General features: G+C 41.7%; 1 protein-coding gene across 1 annotated transcript in view; it reads right to left on the bottom strand.

Moving 5' to 3' along the window:
- SLC33A1 (solute carrier family 33 (acetyl-CoA transporter), member 1) overlaps positions 1-9,032 on the bottom strand; it is an 18,969-nt gene extending 9,937 nt beyond the window's left edge. Inside the window, exon 1 of the mRNA XM_006897780.1 lies at positions 8,258-9,032. Coding sequence (XP_006897842.1) covers positions 8,258-9,032 — 775 coding nt within the window. The remainder of the gene's footprint in view (positions 1-8,257) is intronic.
- Positions 9,033-22,775: the final 13,743 nt, after the last annotated feature.

Raw genomic sequence — 22,775 nt, 5'->3', positions numbered from 1 at the left:
AAGCAGTACTTTCCCTCATCTGTTTCCATGCAGCGTACATTATTTATTCCCTCTTTTCTTAGTTTCCCAACACCCATGTCAGTCCTGTTTTATAACAGCGGCATTATGCAGTACTTGTCATTTTGTGACTGAGATATTTCACTCAGCATAATGTCCTCCAGGGTCACACATTTTGTATAATATTTCATGAGTTCCTTGTTTTTTCAATGCTGCATAGTATTCCACAGCTTCTCTATCCATTCATTTGTTGATGGTCACTTGGTTGTTTCCAGATCTTTGCTATTGTGAACAAAGCCGCAATAAACATGGGTGTGCACTTATCTGCTTGGGTGGTAGTTAATGGTTTCTTTAGGGTATATTCCCAGTAGCGGAACTGCTGGGTCAAATGACATTTCAATGTCCAACTTTTAGAGAAAGCGCCATACGACCTTTCATAGCGGTTGCACCATTTTACACTCCTACCAGCAGTGAATAAGGGGTTCCAGTTTCTTGACAACCTCGCCAGCATTTATTGCTTGCTGCTCTGTTGAATTCTACTATTCTCATAGTTGTTTTGATTTGCACCTCTCTTAGAGGTGGGGATTTTGAACATTTCTTCATGTGTTTGTTCACCATCTGAATGTCTACTTTGGTGAAGTATCTGTCCATATCCTGCGCCCATTTTGTGACTGGGTTGTTTACCTGTGTGATTTACCACCTCTGAAAACATGCAGTAGTTAGTTCCAGCTCCACAGTACATAACAAGATGGTTTAGCCATAAAGATTTCCTGAATTCTTATCATTCAGTGAAACATTTCCAAAGCCAAAGAAGGAAGTGTTAGAAATCTAAATAGGAATAACTTTTGAGTATTCCCAGACCCAAAACATAACTTAGAATTATTTTAAATAACATAAAATAAAATAAAAATAACACTAGAGTAGTGTTCAGACACAAATCCAAACTATGTTGGCTTAAAGCTGCAATGCTACGTGTACTTCCTGGGATGATGCACAGGCACTGCTGTTCCTAGTGAACGGCTCGCTCCTCAACAAGTGCATGCCAATTATTAGCTTCTGGCCTTTTCTTTTCTTTCTTTTTAATTAATTTTAATGAACGTTTACAGAGACTTAGGGTTTCCATTCATTCATTGTTGCATTTTTCTACCTGCCCAGCCCTCCCCTCCCTTCTCTTTGAAAAGCAAAAGAAAAATTCTTTCATTGTTATACAATCCATCCCCAAGTTCATTTCACTGTGCAGCCTTTGTTCTGGACTACTGTCACGACAATAACATCTAATCATATATCCCTTTTAAACAGTTCTCTCCCTTATCTGTTTCAATGCATAATTAATATGCATGACTTATACATAATTTATCCCACCTTTCTCAGTCTTCCCTCAACCCTGATGCCAGTCTCATTTTACAAGAGTGGTACTATGCAGTACTTGTCCTTTTGTAACTGAGATATTTCTCATAGCATAATTTCCTCCAGGGTCACCCATTTTGAATAATATTTCATGAATTCCTTGATTTTCAATGCTGCATCGTATTCCATTGTGTGAATATACCACAGCTTCTCTATCCATTCGTTTGTTGATGAGCACTTGGGTTGCTTCCATCTCTTTGCTATTGGGAACAAAGCAGCAATAAACATAGGTGTGCTTGGGGGGCAGTTCTGACTTCTTTAGAGTATATTCCCAGCAGTGGAATTTCTGGGTCAAAATTCTGGCCTTTTCTATAAAAGCAAACAATCATTTTCAGATTTCTTTTCTATTAGTGAAAACTAGTACTAATATAGGTCTTTTGTAAAAGCAAAGTGGTATAAACTAAAGTTCTGAAAAGGAATTGCTTCTTATATATTGAAAATTGTATTCTGGGATGAGCCTTTTTCTCCACTATGGCAAATACACAATTAATTTTAGATAATGGATGGAAAACCCGAAAGAGTATTAAATGCAGAAATATTTTAGAATGTAATAATATATTTAAAAGTTTTTAAGAGAAAACTCTTAGAATGCAGTGTGTGTCCTTTTTGAGGCCCAAAACTGCTGCCCCAGTCAGGCTGGACGTCCACAGGAGCAGCAACAGCCTCCGCAGAACTGCAGCGGAGGCTGCAGGATTGAAAAGATATAAACAGTTGAAGAACATTCTTCACAGTGAAGAGAATGTAAATATCTTTTGCATTATTCATTTCATCTGTAAAATGCAGTAAGTTTTAAGTGACTTAAGAATTTTTTCTACATTACTCTAGAGAAATTTTTGTCTATCATTTTGATTAAATAAGCTGTTTCAGGCCTGAAAGAAATAACAGTACTTTCTCAGTCACTAGAACTTCCAGTCTATGTAAACATGTTAACTAAAGATCAAAATTGTTTCATTTATTTACTACTTTAAAAGTTCAACTTCAAGATAACAAGAAAATCCATTTATTTTGCTTCACATATTCTTCTAACAATAAACAAAACACTAATCTAGAATTTAAATTTCTCCCAGTAGGAAAATAAGAACAAACTAAACAGATGTTGGCATACTTCTAATTATTGTTGGCAGAAAATACAGACTACCACTGACCACTGACCAGAGTATTGCTGGCATTTATTAATACTGCTTTAATGACAGAGAACATCTATCATTAGATAGAAGAATTACCATAAAAACACATTATTACCAGAATTAATGCCACTATTAATACTTCGGCTAATTTTGATTTGCTTTATCTGTAAAAGCTTTACGATGTAAAAATGGATGGTCGTCAATCCTGGTGGCCTAGTGGGTAAGGAGGTGTGCTGGGAACCCAAAGGCAGTGCTTCTGTGTCTGTTTAAACCCACCAGCTGCTCAGCAAGAGAAAGACGGACAATCTCCTTGCGCACAATTTCCAATCTCTGAAAACCCAATGGAGGGCCAACTGTAAGTTAGTTTTGACTTGACAGCAATGAAGAGGAAGGGGAGGAGAGAGAAAGAAAGCAAACGAGAAGAAAGGCATGACTATTCCTACTTTAAATACAGCAAAACAGGACCACAACCTCGACCATGAGAAAGGTGATATTTCAAAGTGTTTTCCATCAAATGAAGTAAAAGGTTGGTTTGGATTCAGAGGTGCTTCAGAAGAGAGGCCTGGCAATCTGCTTCTGAAAACTAGAGCTTTGAAAACCCTGCGGAGTTTATCTGTCCACAGGGAGTTAGCCACTTCAGTTCCAAACAGGAAGTCTGGACCACGGATACTAGACCACACTCCATCTCTCCACATGGTGTTATGTCAAAAGGCAAACGTGCACAACATAAATGCAATCTGCCCTCAAGTGCCGTTTACCCAATAATTCACAAAGAAATGATTTCATGAGATTAAGTATATTATGGATGAGAAAGATAGGAAATAAAATAGTTGTTAAGCTTACAGTCTATTTTCTTAATGGACTTTTTTATACAGAAAAGCACTTTCAAGGTTCTTTACTCGACTTACTAGACAAAGAAAGCACACATGAATGTAAAGTACTATTTTTAAGTCTACATTACAGATGCTATTGACAATAGCCCATGCAAGAACATCTGATAATTTGACTTGATAGAATTTTATTAATTAACCTTGTCCAATTTCTAAAATGAGTATGTGCTGACATGTTAATGAGTATAGCTTCTGAAAGCAGGACACAGAAATTTATGACTAAGGAATTAATGAGATTGCTCTCTTCTCATTTCAAAGCATGTATGTCTTTATAAATGCTGTTTTACTATTATCATCACAAATTTAATCAATTCTGTATATAACAATAACAGTTTTTCAACATACCATTTCCTTTATCCTCTGACTCCTAATTGTGCATGCTTAACGGTAAATCTACAAAGGAAGCAAAGGTTATTACAAGACAGGGAGAAAGAAAAGACCAAAATGCATGTGAGAGCAGAATGAGAACTGCACTAAAGCAACAAGAAGTCAAAACAAAGGGGAGAAATGCCAAAATAAAAGAGCTGGGCAGAAGATTTTAAAGGGGAGCCCAAGCGGACAAAGCCACATATTATAATGAAATGTGCAAAGAGCTGGAGTCAGAAAATAACAAGTGAAGAACCTGCTTGGCATTTAAACTGGCAGAACCGAAGAACAAGCTCAAGCTGCAAATTGCAATACTGAAGGGTGCTACGGACAAAATCCTGAATGGTCCAGGAAGCGTCTAAAGAAGATGATGGATCACAAAGTCAATGTATCAAAAAGAATTGGCTGGAGTCATCAGGAAGTAGCATATAACCAAGACACAATGGTGTTGAAGGAAAAAGTCCAAGCTGCACTGAAGGCATTGGCAAAAAAATAAGGTCCAGGAATTGATGGTATACCAACTGACACATCCCAGAAAAACATGCAGCCCTGGACATGCTGACCAGGCTCTGTCAAGAAATCTGGAAGATAACTACCTGGCCAACTGACAGGAAGAGATCCATATTTGTTCCAATTCCAAAAAAGGTGATCCAATGGAATGTGAATCCTCTCAAATAGTATCATTAATCTCACATGCAAGTAAAATGTGGCGGAAGATTATTCAAGAACTGCTCGAACAGTACACTGACAGAACTGCCAGAAATTCCAGCTGGGTTTACAAGAGGCATGTGGCACCAGGGGTAACACTCTCATGTCAGATGGATCTTGGTGAAAAGCAGAGAATAACAGAGGGATGTCTCATGTTTTATTGACTATGCAAAGGTATTTGACCATGTGCAGCATAGCAAATGATGGCTAACATTGAGAAGAATGAGAATCTCACACACTCAATTATGCTCATGTGAAACTAGATACAGACCAAGAAGCTGCTGTGTGAGTGGAGCAAGGGAACACTGCATGGTTTAAAATCAGGAAAGGTGCATGTGTCAGTGCTATATCCTCTTCTTCATACCTAGTGAATCTGTATGCTGAACAAATCATTCAAGAAGCTGCACTTTATGACAAAAAAGATGGCATGAGGATCCGAAGAAGACTCATCAACAACCTGCTTGATGCAGGTGAAGCAACCTGGCTTGCTCAAAGTGAAGAGGACTGGAAGTGCTTATTGCAGAAGATCAAGGAGTGCAGCCTTCAATATGGTTTACATCTCAACACCCAGAAAACAAAAATCCTCACCACTGGGTCAATAGGCAACCTCACAATAGAAGGAAAAGAGACTGAAATTGTCAATGATTTAATCTTACTTGGATCCACAATCAAAAACCTTAGAACCAACAGTCGAAAAAAACCAAAAGAGGAGTTCAACTGTGAAAATCTGTTATCAGATATCTCTCTAAAGGACTGAAGAGTAAGAACATACATTTTAAGATTGAGGTGTGCCTGATCCAAGCCAAGAGAGGAAGAGAGGAAGACCCTGAATGAGATGGATTGACTCAGTGACTGGGGTAATCAGGGTAGGTATGTCAGACATGATGAAATTGGCTCAGGATAGAGCAGGGTTGACAGCTGTTGTGCATAGGGTTGCTATGAATTGGAGTCGCCATAATAACAAGATGACAGAAGAAGAATCAAAGCTTTTAAGTTGTGGTGCTGGACAAGAGTACTGACTATCCAATGGACTGCAAAAACAACAAATAATAAGTTTTGAAGAAAGTTCAAACAGGGCTCTCTATGGAAGCAAGGAAGGGGAAGTTTTGTCTCACTTACTTTGGACATGCTGGGGAGGACATTCATGTTTGAAAAGGTGAAGGGTCAGCAGAGAAGAGGAAGACCCTTAACAAGATAGACTGACACGGTGGACTCTAACAATGGGCTCAGGTATATGAGACACAGTAAGAACGGCACAGGATAGGGTAGGTTCAGAGCTGTTGCTCATAGGGTGTCTATGAGTCACAGTCAACCTGAGGGCACATAAGTCCTCCGCACCTTCAACCATCCTATATTTTAAAATTGTTATTGTTGTGGTGTACCGTCTGGTCAGAACCAACCCACAGAGGACCCTCCAGAGGGTTCTGAGAACCAGTTAACCGTCCAGGAGGAGAATGCCCATCCTTCTCCTGTGGAGCAGCTAGAGGCCCTGAACTGCATGCTTTCTGGATTGCAGTGCAGCTTTTTGGCTCTAGGCTACCAGAGCTCTAAGTCCTCCTCAAATTCAGCAAGTAAGCTTGTGTCATTTGCATAACACAGGTTACTGATAAGTTTCCCTCCCATCCTGAGGCCACATTCCTCTTTATAGAGTCCAGCTTATCTTCTTCTCTATTCTTATGTGCTCAGCATATAAACAAGTATGAAAAGAGAATACAACCTTGATGCATTCTCTTTCTAATTCAAACCATGCAGTGCTCCCCTGCTCTGTTTAACCAACAACCTCCTGATCTAGGTATAGGTTCCATATGAGCACAATCAAGTGCTCTGGGATTTCCATTCTTCTCAATGTCAGCCACAACTTGCACCCACACAGTAAAGCACAAAATAGACATTCTTCTGGTATTCCTTCTTTTCAGCTGGGATCCATCTGATATGAGCAATGATATCCCTGGTACCATGGCCTCTTCTAATTCTTGCTTGCATTTCTGGCAGTTTCTTATTTATGTACTGTTTCAGCCACTTTTGAATGATCTTCAGCAATATTTTGCTTGCATGTGATATCAATGATATTGTTCGATAACAAGTGTTTGTTACTTGCAGTGCAAAGCTTGACTCACAAAGAAAAGTTCCTGCTTCCCTAAAAGGTCCATTTCTCCTGTTTCTGGCAGGCAGAACTCTGCCTTATTTACTGGACACTGTAGGACTCCAACCACTTGGCCAACTCAATATTTTAATGAATTACTCTGTTTCTTACAAGAAGGTTGGAGCACAATCGGGGTAGAAATAGACTAGAAAGCTTGAACCTAGGATTAAGAACTCCCTCATTGCTGTAGTCATTTCCAAGTCACAACTGATTCCCTGGAAGGTGTCCAAGGCTCTAACAGGCACAGGAGAAGACTGCCCTTCTCTCTCCCTTGGAACGGCTGGTGCACGTTCGCTGCTGTAGAAGACTGGCCTTTGGGTTAGCAGCACAATTCTCTATGAACTATACCACCAGAGCTCTTTAATTCTTGATTAGACAATAACAAAGGAAAATAGTTCATATTTTTATGTTAACAGACTTTCTTTAGGGAGCTCTGGTGACCTAGTGGCAAGAAGCTGGGCTGCAATCCCAAAGGCACACTGTTTGGGGCCACTAGCCCGCCGCTCTGAGGGAGATGGATGGGCGGTTTCCTCCCGTGTGATGAAGTGCCTCTGAAAATCTGCTGGAGGATCAGCTATGGGTCAGTTCTGACTCTACAGTACACAACAACAATATCTAAACGTGCATCTACATATTATGCAAATGCTGATGGAACCCTAAGCTGAAAATGGTTTTCCATTACACATCAACATTATGCACTGAGCTGCCTCTTCTTGCTCCCTGAAGGATACTAATGAATCTCTAGAAAGCAGTCATTCTGGCTTTAATAACACTAAAATCCCACAAACTGCCAAAAGAACAAAGGTCTTGGAGAAAGTGCAACTAGAATGCTTCTTGAAACCAAAGATGACAAAGCTTCACCTCACATTCTCTAGGCATGCTGCTAGGAGAGGCTGTTCCTCGGAAAGGCACATTATGCATGGGAAGGCGGAAGGCCGGTGAGAGACAGGAAGACCCTCAGCGAGGACTAACACGCTGACTGCAGCAATGGGCTCACGAGTGTCAGAGGTGATGAGGCTGGTACTGGATAGGACAAGGTTCAGATCTGTCGCTCTCAGGGTCACTACGCTGTACTCAACTGGAAGGCACCTAACAAAAACCACCACCACAAAGTTTCAAAACAACAAATCTGTCTTGGAGGCAATGCAATCAGGATAGGTCCTGAGGGACAAGGATGACGAAATTTTGTCTCCTAAACTCTGGGTGTGCTGTCAGGAGGGGCCAATTCTTGGACATCATGCTGGGAAAGGCAGAGAGGTTCGTTGACAAAGCAGAGACTTCTCATCAAGATATCAGTAACACACACACACACACACACACACACACACAAGATATCAGTAACACACAGTGACTGACAACGGACTTGACAAGGGCAGAGGTAGGAAGGGGGCACAGGACAGTGCAAGGTCCCAATCTGTTGCCATGAGTCAGGCGTCAACCTGACAGCACCTAACAACGGACAGTAAAGCTTCCAAGCAGCCTAGAATCGCAGAACAGGTAATAAACCTTGACTCTTGGCCCACAAAATGATTCCCAATTATTTAAACACCACATAAAGAAAAACAACAACAACAAAACACAAACCACAAACCTAATAGTTAATAGTTTCAATACCTTACCTGAAAGGGTAACAATGCCTTTGGATTGTGGCTGAAACCGCAAATATTTGTTACAAAAGTCGGGAGACTCAAGGGCCAAAAACAAAACATTGCCCAGAAAGTAGCCTGCAGTCTGTCCCACCGAATTGCAAGTGGACGCATAACCCACGTTCTCACGGGACAGCATCGTTAGGGCCCAACCATCCACGGCGATGTCCTGGGTGGCCGCCAGGAATTCGAACAAGAAGAAGGTGACGGTGAGAGCGACCACGTCGGGAGTCCTGCCGTCGCTGTTCCCGAGCAAGCGGTCCACCTGCGTGGACAGATAGATCATGAAGAAGCCCAGGATGTACTGCGTGGGGACCAGCCACGACTTGCGGCGCCCGAAGTTCCTGAAGTAGACGGCATCCACCAAGGGCGCCCAGAGCAACTTGAGACTGAAGGGCCAAAAGACGAAACTGAAGAAAGCCTGGTCCGTATAGCTCACGTTTTTGCTCTGCAAAATGAGCGGAATGCTTCCCGCCAGCCCGAGGGGGATGCCCTGCAGCACGTACAGGAACAGCAGCAGGAGGATGTTGCCGAGCTCGGCCTGACAGCTCCGCGGTGCTCGGGACCCCTCCAGAGCGCCGGGGTTCCGCAGCAGAGCTTCGCGGTCGCCTTCGGCTCCCACCGGCTCCGGAGGACTGTCATCCCACTCGCCTGGCGGCAGGTGACCGCTCTTCATGTCCAGGGAGTGGTGGAAAGTCCCCGGCCGCCGCTGCCGACTGCTGTCCTTGTGCGAGACGGTGGGTGACATCAGAGACGGTGCAGAGACCCGGGTGTGGGTGCGGGGGCTCGGGGTCTGGGGCTCGTCCAGGCTGTCCTAGTGCAGGACCCTCGCCGACTCAGGGAGGAGGGCAGGACGCGGGGCTGTTAAGGGTCCCTTCTGCTGCGGTGCGGGGTCCTCAATGCAGAAGCCAGTGCCCAGGCTGGAGGTCCAGGCGATGCCCGGGTAGGAACCTCCTGGAACAACGCAGAGGAGCCTGTGGTCTCCCGGGCAGCGGCGCCGGGTTCGGGGCTAGAGAAGGCGGCCCTGGTGCCGTGAAGGAACCCGACCTGCAGCTGCTGCGTGCGGACCAAGCCGGACGGCCCTCGACCCGCCCCCAACCCCAGGCGGCAACAGCACTTTCTCCACGATCGTCCAGAGGCTCCAGCGAACTTCCTGCATCGAGCTCCAGGAAACAGCTCTAAAGGGGCCCTTCCCCGCCCTCTAAGGAAGCCAATTGGCTCAGCGGCCAGCGGCCGCCCCGGGAAACAGGGCCGGCTAGGAACTCCCACCTCGGGCGGGCGGGGTTTCCGCGGACGATTAAAGCGGGCGTACCGCGTGCCGGGGCGGGCGCCGAGCGAGGTCGTGAGCGCATGCGGCCCTATGGGAAGCGTGGGCCTCCGTCATTGGCTCCGCGCCACCACGTGACCTCGTGTTGCGTGACGTCTGCGCTCACAGTTGACGGTTGCCAGGGCGACGTGGAGCCTGGGGCGACCCGGCTTCCATGGGTTAAACTGAATCGGGGAGCGGGGTTGTTTTGTGATCCACCAAAGCAAGAAAAGTCCATGCTAAGTGGAGAAGTTCGTGCCTTAAGGTTTTAAAAGCAGAAAATGGTAAAGAAACGTAAAAATTACCCTGTAATGCTTATGACAGGGAGGAACAACAGCTACACGGAGCAGTGACATTTGAGTCAGTCCAGTCTCTATTCCACACGTCCTTTAATGGACTTAAGATTGTGCTGGGTTCAAACTCTGACTCTCACAGCACTTGACCCGTAAATAAATGAGAGTTAAACCTTAAATATTTATGGAAAGGTTGAAGCTGCTCAAAAAGTGGTCGGCTTTTCTGAAATCCCAGTGTAGTGAAGAGTAGCAGAACTGATCTGGGTGGACCAATTTAAATGACATTGGATGGATTGAATGAGTTATACGGCTTGTTTCGTTTAATTTAATGCTACATAGTCGTGTAAGCCAACACCCAGACGCTGTTTATGCATTTTTAGTGGTTTTACTTTCTGGGATCCTTGGCAAACTGTTAGAAGCGTGTTGAGTGGGAAATGGTGGGGAAACAAACTAAATTTCAGTGACGCTCAACAGACAGCTTTTTTCAGTAGTTTTCCTGAACTCGTGTGGTAATAGTAGTACTTAAAAATTTGTTTTGATGGTTAATTTTATGCAGTGTTAATTGTCTTTAACATTTACATTCTCCCCACAGCTACTTTCTTTACCCGTTTCTTGTCTTGAATTAAACTTTTTCTAACACTTCGTATATTTTAGAACAAATTATTAAACCTAAGCCTCAGTTTCCCTGAATATAAAATAAGGACTGTAAAACTTAACTTCACAGAGATTTAAATGATACAACAGGAAGATAAAAAGGGAGGACATATTCAGTGTTTCTCAAAGTTAAAGATTGGAACTAAAAATTCAAGCTTCTGATTGCACTACTGAAGGATTCTGTGGGCAAAATATTGAATAACTGAAGCATCGGAAGAGGACAGAAAAAATTTACAATCACTATACTATGATTTGTTGTTGTTAAGTTCTGTCAAGTCATTTGTGACTCATAGTGACCCATTGTACAACTCTGAACCCTGCTCTATTCTGAGCCAACCTTATTGACTCTGACACACCTACCCCTCCCCACTCCTTTAGTCACTGAGTTGACAGTCTTCCCCCTTCTGCACTGTTCTTCCACCCTCCCAAGTATAATGTCCTTCTCCAGGTCCCTCCTTGCAACATGCCCAGAGTATGTCAGATGGGGCCTAAGAATCCTTGTCTCCAAGGAGCAACCTGGTTTCACCCTCTCCAGGACAAACCAGTTTGTTATCTTAGCAGTCCATAGTATATTCCATTCTCTTCTCCAGCACCATCTCTCAAAGGCATCAACACTCCTTTTATCATCCCTAGTCATTATCCAGCCTCCTGATGCATAACACGTAATTGCAAAGACTATGGCCAGGATCAGCACACATTAGTCTCCAGACTGACTTCGTTGCTCTTCAGTACTCTGGAGAAGTACCTTCAGTACCTGACTTTCCCAATGCAATTCGTCTTTTGATCTCCTGGCTGTTGGTATCAAGAGAATTGACTGTGGAGCCAAGCAAATGAAAACTTAACAATTTCAATCTCTTCACCATCTATCATGATGCTGCTAATTGGTCCAGTGGTGAAAATCTTTGTTTTCTTAATGTTGAGCTTCAATCCGTTTTGTTTTGTTTTGTTTTTTGAGTTGTACTTCAATCATCTTTATTCATTGTCTAGCTCTTTTTTTCTTTTTTTAAAAAATCATTTTAATGAGCATTTACAGAGATTTTGGATTTTCATTCATTCATTGCTGCACTTCTCTCCCCCCCCAGCCCTCCCCCCCCCCCAGTTCGCTCCTCTCTTTCAAAAGTAAAAGAAACACTCCTTCCCTGGAGTGTTCCCCCCACACCCCTCCTACCGCCCCAAGTACATTCCACTATGCAACCTTAATTGTGGACTCTTGTGATAACCATAATACCCTATCATACATCGCTTTTAAATCATTCACTCCCTCATCTGTTTCAGTGCAGTATACACAATTTATCCAGTTTTTCTCCGTCTTACCCCAACCCTGATATCAATCCCATTTTACAACAGTGCAACATGCAATATTTGTCCTTTTGTGACTGAGATATTTCACTCAGCATAATGTCTTCCAGGCTCACCCATTTTGAATAATATTGCATGAGTTCCTTGTTTTTCAATGCAGCATAGTATTCTATTGTGTGAATAATACCACAGCTTCTCTATCCATTCATTTGTTGATGGGCACCTGGGTTGTTTCCAACTCCTTGCTATTGTGAACAGAGCTGTGATAAACATGGGTGTGCATATATCTATTTGGATGTCAGTTATGGTCTCTTTGGCTTCAATCCATTTTGAAGGCTGCAGTTCTTGACCTTCTGCAGCAAGTGCTTCAAGTCCTCCTCAGTTTCAGCAAACAAGGTTGTGTCATCTGCATAGTATAGGTTATTGATGAGTCTTTCTCCAATCTTGATGCCACATTCCTCCACAGAGCACTATGATTGACACAGGAGCATTTTAGGAAGCAGCATGTGATCAAGGACCAGTGGTACCACTGAAGGAGCAAATACAGGCTTTACTGAAGACATTGACAAAATGGTCCCAAGAGTTGATAGAATACCAACTGAAAGAGATACATATTTGTTCCCCTTCAAAAAAAAAAAAAGATCCAAAAGAATATAGACATCATCGAACAATATCATTAATATAACATACAAGTAAAATTTTGCAGAAAATAAATAAAAAACTTCTGAAACCGCATGTCGACAAGGAACTGCCAAGAATTGAAGCTGCTCTGGAAGAGACCATGTAAGTAGGGGTACCTGATAGTAGTAATGTTGATGTTAGATGGCTCTCAGCTGAAAGCAGAGAACACTAGAAGATAGTCTTTGTGTTTTATTGGTTATGCAGAAGCAGCCAATTGTGTAAGAAGGAGTGCAGGAAATATTGGGGCAACAGAGTCTGATCTCCACTCATTTCATAAGGGAGCATTGTCCTTATCAGCAAAATACACAGCACAAAACCAATTTCTAGGAGGTCAAATATCCCCTATGGTCCCTGAATCTACTTCTACTAGTTGCAATTCCAAATGCCCCCGTCCCCAGGGCTCTTAATACTCCACTGTTGGATCTACAATACTATTGCAATGGCCACCCAGAATTTACAGAGCTAAAATCACAGCAATGTGAAATCAAGAGATCAAAAACCACAGCCTTCAACATGCACTGCATCTCAGCCTTAAGAAGAAAAAAGCTCTGGTGGCCTAGTGGTAAGGAGCAGCACTGTCACCCCCAGCGGCATGTGGTTCAAGTTCACCAACTGCTCCACTGGAGAAAGATGTGATTTACTGTCACAGAAAACTTGTTGGAGGGTCAGTGAAGAGTTGCTTCTGACTGAGTGGCATACAACACATAACTGGAACAATAAGCACCATTATGATAGGTGGACAAAAGACTGAAATAAAAGGTTTACTTGGATCCACAGTCCATGATGACAGCAGTCAGAAAAATCAAAAGACATGTTGCATTGGGAAAAATCTACTGGCAAGAACCTTTCTAACATGCTAAGGAGCAACAATGTAAATGTTATGATTAAGGTGCATCTTATCCAAGCTATGATATTTGCTTCCTATGCAACTGAAAGTTGGACAGTCAGTAAGAATGACAAAAGAAGAGTCTATGCCTTTGAATTTTGATATTTAAGAAGATTACTGAATGTCCCATGAATTGTCAAAAAAGCAAGGAAATCTCTCTTGGAGAAAGTACAGCCAGGGTGTTCTATAGAGGCAAGATTGGTAAACTTTGTGTCACATACTTAGGATATCTTTTCAAGATGGATCAGTCCTTGAAAAAAGACATCTTGCTGGAAAATGTACAGAGTGCGAGGGAGGAAACAAACCCCTTAATGAGATGGATTGGCATATCCACTGTAACATTGGACTAGAGCACTTCTAGAGTGGACTGCAGATGGTGAAGATGATAGGGCAGGGTTCATATCTGTTGTTCATAAGATCATAGTTTACTATGTGAGTCATCGTTAACTGGACAGCACGTAACAACCGTAGCCTCCGATAACAATTTAGGTAAGAAACAACACAATCCTTCAGTCAGGATATCATCACATGTATACTTTCAGGCCCTTTGACCTATATAACCTTGAGGCTTTAGTGTTTGAGATCTCTCTCAGTCCTGCCATTCATGGCCCCTCTCCCAGTCTTCCAGCTCTTACTCCTGCTCTAGGACAACAGTCTCAAATCAGCTCTCTCATGTTGGTGTGTGGCTAATCTGTTCTACTGTTGATGCAGTGTCTTTTTTTTTTTTTTTTTGATGCAGTGTCTTGATCTCAGTCCGTCTCCATCTAAACCAGAATCTCTGACTCTGAAGGACACAATGCTGATGGACTCTGCTGCTTTTTTTGCTGTTAGCAAAATTCCCATTCTTTACCTCTAAACTTCCTCAATTTAAACCTAGTGGGATAAGAGTGATTGATCTCATTAAGAGATCCTCATTTCCTACCTCTAACAGCATAACTTAGCTCTCATTTTGCTGTACTGGGGGAATGATGTGCATATTGCTAATTACTTTATAGTTTAAGTATCTATGTTGCCTGCTTATTGTTCTTATTAGTACAACACTTGTCTATCAGTTTGCTGTATTTAGATAACTTGTGGGTTGCTGTGATATGGAAAACTATTCCAATGCTGTGTCACATGCCACAAGAGTCACCCATAGTAAATGAATTTTAATAGAGCTCGCAGATTAAGACAGACTAGGAAGAAGGATTGGTAATCTGATTTTTAAATAGAAGGCCTTTGAAAACCCTATGAACAGTAGAGGGAAACGGATAGTTTTAATATTAGAGGGAAAGCCCAGATTGGAAGTCAATAAAATGAAGAGAAAGAGCTGAAGCATCCTTTAATGGTAGGAACATGGAATGCATGGAATATCTATGATGAAAAACTAGAAGTTGTGAAAAATTAAATAGAACACATGAACATTGACATTCTAGGCATTAATGAAATTATATGGAATAGCTTTGGCCACCTTGAATCTGATGGTCACATGGTATATACTATACTGATGAGAATGAAAACGGAAAAAGAATGGCGTTACAATCATAGTTAAAAAGACAATTTCAAATTCTATCCTGAAATACACTGTTGTGAGTGGTAGACATTGTCCATACACATACAGGAAAGACCTGTTAATGTGACTATTATTATTAAAACATACACAACAACAGCTAAAGCCATAAAGAAGGAAAGTGAAGAGTTTTACCAAATTTTGCAGCCCAAATTTGACCAAACATGCAATCAGGATGCATTAATGATAGTGACAGGAATGTAAAATTTGGAAACAATGAAGAAGGAATAGTAGTTGGAAAGTATAAACTTGGAGACAGAATGAGGTTGGAAATAGAATTATCAAATGTTTTTATGTTCAATGATTTATTCATCTCTAATACCTTTTTTTAAAACCACAAATGGTAACTTTATACATGGCCCTCACCAGATGAAGGGCACAGGAATCAGATTGACTTCGTCTGTGGAAGGAATAGTTGGAGCAGCTCAACATCAACAGTCAAAACCAGGCCAGATGCTGACTGTAGACCAGACCGTCAGTTACTCCCAAGTTCAAACCGAGGCTGAAGAAAATGAAAACCAGTTCATGAGATCTAAAATATGATCTTTAAAACAAAAACCAAAACAACTGTATTCATTCATTGTTGCACATTTTCTTCCTTCCTCCTCCTTACCCCCTCCCCCAGTCCACTTTGCAATGCACCTCTTGTTCCAGATTGTTGGCATACATGTAATACCTAATTGTATATTAATTTCAGACTGTTCTTCATATCTGTTCCAATGCAGTCTTGATTATCTGTCCACTCTTTTCCTATTCTCTCCCCAACCCCCTATGTCAGTCCTATTTTATAACAGCAGGGTTAATGCTATATTTGTCCTTTTGTGACCAAGATAATTCACTCAGCATAATGTCCTCCAGGCTCCCCCATGTTGTGTAATATTTGACGAATTCATTGTTTTTCAATGCTGTGTAATATTCTGTTGTGTGAATGTAATTTTTCTATCCATTTCTTTTGTTCATGTGCACTTGGGTTGCTTCCATCTCTATTGTAAATAATGTAGCAATAAACATGGGTGTGCATACATCTGTTTGAGTCTTGGCTCTGGTTTCTTTAGGATATATTCCCAGTAGTTGAATTGCTGGGTCAATTGATACTTCAATTTCCAACTTTCTAAGAAAGTGCCAGACAATCTTCCATGGTTATTGTACCATTTTACATTCCCACCAATTAGAGTTCCAGAGTTTCACAGGCTCACCAGCATTTGTTGTGTTAGTCTCCAAAAGATGATCTTAAGTCTATCCTGCCTGGATTTAAAAATCGTTTTAAGAATAAGTTTGAAGCATTGAGCCAATGATTAAAGACCAGATGAGATGTACAATGACATCAAGGATATCACATACAAAGAGAGCAAAAGGTCGGTGCAAAGAAGAGAAAGAAAAAGAGAGCTAATTACAAAGAGAAAAGAAAAACCAAGAGAAAGAAAAAAAAAATCAGAAGAGCCTGAAGATGTCACTAGAACATCGGGAAGCCAAAATAAAAGGAAGAGATGCTGAAATAAAAGAGCTAAACAAAATATTTCAAAAGGCAGCTCAAGAAGACAAAGCAAAGTATTATAATGGACTATGTAGAGAACTGGAATTGGAGAATTAAAAGGAAAGAACTTGTTCAGCATGTCTCAAGCTGAAAGAATTGAAAAGCAAACTCAGGCCTTGAGTTGCAATACTGAGAGATGCTATGGACAAAATCTTGAAGATCCAGAAAGCATCAAAAGAAGATGGAGGGAATACTCAGAATCACTGTCTAACAGAATTGGCTGACACTGAGATATTTCAGGAAATACCATATGATTAACAGCCAACATTAATGAAGAAGTTCAAGCTGCACTGAAGGGATTGGCAAAAAATAAGCCCCTAAGAATCAGTAGGATACCAATTGACATATTTCAACTGATGGATGCAGCTTTGGACATGCTTACCAGTCTGTGCCAGGAAATTTGGAAGAGAGCTGCCTGGCTAACTGACTGGAAAAGTCCATATTTGTTCCCATTCCTAAGAAAGGTGATTCAACAGAGTATGGACACTATTGAACAATATCATTAATATCACATGTGAGCAAAATACTTTTGAAGAACATTAAAACACATAGATAGGGAACTGCCAGATTTAAAAGAACTGCAGGATTTAGACGAAGCCTTGCCACCAGGGATGTCATAGATCCTGGCTAAAAGCAGAGAATACTAGAATAATGTCTCTTTGTGCTTTATTGGCTATGGAAGGTTATTTGACTGTAGTTTGTAGCAAATTACCCCTGATATTGAGAAGAAAGGGAATCCTAGAACAGTCAGTTGTAGTGAAACTTATACCTAGACTGTTGTGCAAATATCAAGGGAATGGTTTAAAATGGAGAAGTGTGAATGTCAAATTTGTATCCCTTCTCCATACCTATTTGAAAGTATGTAGCATCAGAATTGGAGGAAGATTAATCAATGATATACATTAAAGAGATGATACAGCCTTACTTCCTGAAAGCGAGGAGGACTTGAAGCATTTGCTGCAGAATATCAGAGAATACAGCCTTCAACATAAATGTTCATTAAAATTAATAAAATAATAAAAGATGTCAAGAAAACAAATTCTCACCACTGGACCAATAGGCAATGATAGAGAAAAGATTGAAAATGTCCACAACTTCCTCTTACTTGGATCCACAATCAACACCCTTGCTGCAGTTAGGTGATCAGGAGATGTATTGTACCAGGAAAGTCTGCAGTCAGGGGCCTCTCCAAATTATTGGGGAGCAGTGATGTCAGTTTGAGGACTAAGGTGTACCTGATTCAGGCTTTTGGTGTTTTTATTCACTACCTATGCTGCTGAGAGCTGAACAGTGAATAAGGATGACAGAAGAATTGATGTCTTTGAATTAAGGTACTAGAGAAGAGTACTGAATGAACTGCCAAAAAAACCCAAACATGTATGTCTTGGAGAATGTGCAGCAGCCAGAGTGCTCATTGAAGGCAAGGATGTCTATGCTTCATTTTACACACTTCAGGCATATTTCTAGGAGAGGCTATTCTTTGGAGAGGTCCATCATACTTGGAAAGATGGATGGTCAACAAAAGAAAGGAAGACCCTCAACCAGATGGATGGACAGAGGATGGCACAGGAATAGGACAGGGTTCAGATCTCTTGTTGGTAGGGTCGCTGTGTCATACTCCATTTGATGGCATATAACAAAAACATTTCCTATTTACATATTCCCACAGAAAGGGGTACTATTCACATCATTAATATAACCCCTCCTAGCCATGGACAAGGAAAGAAAATCATGTTGACAAGTCATTGTAACACACGATAGTTTCTGAATAAATGGAGAACATGAGTTCCAGAACACTTAATTATATTAATGATCTTATCTATAGATCAAGAAGCAGTCATTCAAACAGAACAAGTTGATACTATGTTGTTGTTACATGCTGTCAAGTCTCCTGTGGCCCAGTGACCCTATGTACAACAATTCTGAAGCTTGCCCTGTCCTGAGCCAGTCTCACTAACTCTGATACACATACCCCCATTGTCCTAGTTACTGTATCAGTCCATCTCATCTGAGATCTTCCTCTCCTGTGCTGTCTGTCCACCCTTCTGAGCATGGTGTCCAACAAGGATCGATCCCTCCTGGCCACATGCCCAAAGTATGTGAGATGGAGCTTCAAAATCCTAGCCTCCAAGGAGAAACTTGGTTTCACCCTCTCTAAGAAACATCTATTTTCTTGGTGTTCCATGTTATGTACAAGACTCTTCTCCAGCACCACAACTCAAAGGCATCAATAATTCTTCTGTCATCCTTATTAGTCATTTTCCAGCTCTCTGATGTATAGCAAGTAATTGTGAAGACCATGGTCTGGATTAGGTGCACTTTAGTCTCTAGACTAACATAGCTCTGGAGAGGTCCCTGACAGCAGATTTTCCCAATTCAGTTCATCTTTCAATTTCCTGACAGCTGATGTTGATTGTGGAGCCGAACTGTTAATCTCCTCTCCATCCATCACGGCGCTGCCAATTGGCCCAGTAGTGAGAACCTTTGTTTTCTTGATGTTGAGCTTCAGTCCATATTGAAGTTGATACTGCATAGTTTAAAATGAAGATAAGTGTATGCTAGAATTATATCCTTTCACCATAGCCTATTGACAAGAAGCTATACTACAATCCCAAAGACACACGGTTCGAGGCCACCAACTGCTCTGTGGGAGAAAGACGGACAATCTTTTTCCTTGTGATTAACTGCCTCTGAAAACACTCTGGAGGGTCAATTGTGAGTTGGTTCTGACCCTATGGTACACAACAATGGCATTCAATATGTAAAGAATGTGGCATCACATTGTACATCAACAGCCTTCATTATGCAGGTGACATAATCTGGTTTGGTGAAGTGAAGAACACCTAAAGGACTTACCTGAAAAAGATCAGAGACTATAATCTTCAATATGGATTACACCTCAACATTTAAAAAAACCCAAAATCCTCACAACTTGACCAGTCTGTAATATCACGATAAATAGAGAAAAGATTGACATTGCCAAGAATTTCATTCTACCACCAGATGCTTCACTGCAGAAGGAGGGGCAACCTCCTCCTGTGCCAACCAGATCCAACTCAACAGTAAACAAATTATTATTATTTTTAAAAAACCCCCAACTCATTTTACTTAAATCTATAACCCATAAGTACTCTTTGGGTGCAAAGATGAGAATGCTTCGTCTCACATACTTTGGGCATGCTGTTAAGAGGGGCTGTTCCCTGGAGAGGAATACGATGCTTGGAAGGGCAGAAGGTCAGTAAAGGAGAGAGGCAGACCCTCAACCAGGTGGATTGGCACAGTGATTGCTGCAATGGGCTCTAATGTGTCAGGGAGTATGAGGATGGCATAGGGTAGGACAGTATTCAGTTCTGTTGTTCAAAGGATCATTATTAGTCATATTTGACTCGATGGCACCTGACAACAAAAACAACAACATCCATGAAAGCAGCAGTCAGGAAATCAAACTACCTGTTGCACTGGGCAAATCTGCTGCCAAGGACCTCTTTACATTGCTGAAGAGAAAAATGTCAGTTTAAATGTCTTTTCAGTTGCTTCCTATGGATGCAAAATTTGGAAACCAAAGAAGAAATGCTAACATTTAGTTGTTGCGTTGGTAACAAGTATTGAGTACACCGTGAACTCCCCAAAGAACGCATCTGTCTCAGAAGCAGTGCAGTCAGGGTGCTCCTTAGCAGAAAGGATTGTGAGACTGTCTCATATGCTTCGGTTGTGTCAGCAGGAGGAGTCAATTCCTGGGAAAGGACATCGTGCTTGAAAGTGTAGAGGGTCACCCAGAGCGAGGAAGACGCTCAGTGAGACTGATTAATGCAGCGACTTTAACAACAGACGAGCAAAGCAGAGACGGGCAGGTTTTCGTTTTGTTGTGCTTGAAGTTGCTATAAGAGTTAGTCGATGGTGCCTTTGGGTTTTATTCTCTTAGAAATATGAAAACGTGTAGTGGTTATATTTATGTTTCTTTTTTTTCTTTCAAACTTTTATTTCGTAATAATTATCAACTCGTTGAAAGTCGCAAGTAGTTTAGAGTCTCATGTAGAAATACCCAGCCTCTTCCAACACAACATCTTACATAACAACTCCCCCCAAAATGCATTCCCATGTTGTCAAAACCTATCTATAGCCGACCCTCCAACAGGTTTTCAGGGTTGTAATCAGAGGGAATAGAAGGCCCATTGTCTCCCACAGAGTGCTGATGGATTTGAACTGCCAGAGAAGTGCTGCCTTTGGGTTAGCAGCACAGTTCCCTACAGATTAGGCCACAGAGCTGCACACACACACACGTTGTTAGGTCTGAACTCTATCCTGTCTTGTGCCATCCTCATAATCTCTGACACCCTCAAGCCTGTTGTGGAATCACTGTTAACCCATCTGGTCGAAGGTCTCCCTCCCCTTCGCCATCCCTCCACCTTCCCAAACATGATTCCCCTCTGAAATGTATGGGGGAAGAAACTGATAAAATAATAATAATGTTTATAGTTAGTTACGGATTATACCAATATCAACTTCCTTGCTTTAAAAACACTGTGTGAGGGAATATATACATAGGGAGCTCCAGTGGCCCAGTGGTAAACAGCTGTGTTGCAATCCCAAAGGCACATGGTTCTAGTCCATTAGCTGCTCCGCTGGAAAAGGATGGGCATTCTTCTCTCTTGGGATTAACTGCTTCTGAAAACCTGCTGTGAGGTCAACTATGACTCGGTGGCAACTAGATGGCACACAACAACTCTCTCTACACACACACACACACACACATACACACACACACACACACGTAAGCACACACGCACATTGTGGTTATTGTCATGAGAGAGGAGCCTAAGGGGAGAGGGAGGGAGGTACTGCAGCTGTGGCCTTGTCCTTATCTTAAAGGCCAGAGAAGCAGAAGCTGTAGCCTTGTAAAGAGTATGTTCCTTTGTTTAAAAAGCCAGAATCTGACTAAATCACAACTCCCTAGCTTCTTAAAACTGACAAAGCTTTAGCTCGTCTCCCCTTCTGCAAACTACCCATGGAAAAAAAAAATCTCCTGGCTCTTTCTCTCCACTTTCCTGTAAAAGACCCAGGACAAAGCAGTTTGGAGAGCTTGGCCATAGTAGATAATAGCCAGCTGCAGCTCCATCAGCTAATAAACCTCTCTTGCCAGTCAGGAAATCAAATGACAAATTGTATTAGGAAAGTCTGCTGTCAGGGACCTCTCTAGAGTAGTAAGGAGCAATGATGTCTGTCTGGAGATTAAGGTGCACCTGATCTAAGCCATGGTCTTTGCAATTACTTGCTGTGCCTCAGAGAGTTGGACAATGACTAAGGGTGACAGAAGATGAATCAATGCCTTTAAGCTGTGGTGCTGGAAAAGAGTATTGACTATACCATGGACTGCTAGGAGAACAAACAGGTTTGTCCTGGAGAGGGTGAAATCAGGCTGCTCCCTGGAGCAAGGATTTTGAGGCTCTGTCTCACATACTTTGGGCATGTGGCCAGGAAGGACCATTCCTTGGAGAGGGACATCATACTTGAAAGGGTGGAGGGACAGTGAAGGAGAGAAAGACACAGGATGAGATAGATTGACTCAGTGACAGGAGAAATGGGATTAAATCTGAGATGTTGAGATTGGAACAGGATAGGGCAGGTTTCAGAGTTAATGTACATAGGGTTGCTATGAGTCGAACCAACTCAATGACACATAACAACAACATAATAACAATACATAATTATCATTCCTTCATGTGTTTGTTGATTCTCTGAATGTTTACTTTTGTAAAGTAGCTCTCCTTTACCTATTTGTGATCGGCTTGTTTATCTTTTTTTTCTTTTTCAGATTTTTTAAATTGTGATTTTAATGAAAGTGTACTGAAAAGTTGGATTTTCATTCATTCATTGTTGCACATTTCCCTCCCTATCCCCTCAGTTCAGTTTTTTTTTTTTTTTTAATTATTCATTGTTGCATAATTTCTTCCCTCCCCTCTCCCTAAGCTTTCCCCAGTCCACTTTACTATGCACCTATTATTCTGGACTGTTGTCATACAAATAATGCCGAATCATTTATTCCTTTTAAACAGTTCTTTATCTGTTCAAATGCAGAGGTCATTATTTATCCCCTTTTTTCTTAGTTTCCACCCCATGTCTGTTTTATAACTGTTGCATTATGCAGTATTTGTCCTTTTGTGACTGAGAGATTTCACTCAGCATAATGTTCTCCAGGATGACCCATTGCGTATAATATTTTATGAAATCCTTGTTTTTCAGGGCTGTGCAGTATTCCATTGTGTGAATACACACACACATACACCCCCCC

The sequence above is a fragment of the Elephantulus edwardii genome, unplaced genomic scaffold, assembly GCF_000299155.1.
Source record: "Elephantulus edwardii isolate Elephantulus edwardi_28Jun2011 unplaced genomic scaffold, EleEdw1.0 scaffold00215, whole genome shotgun sequence".
Classification (NCBI taxonomy): Eukaryota; Metazoa; Chordata; class Mammalia; order Macroscelidea; family Macroscelididae; genus Elephantulus; species Elephantulus edwardii.
The sequence above is the reverse complement of the archived record's forward strand: the minus strand, read 5'-3'. Positions and strand labels throughout refer to the sequence as shown.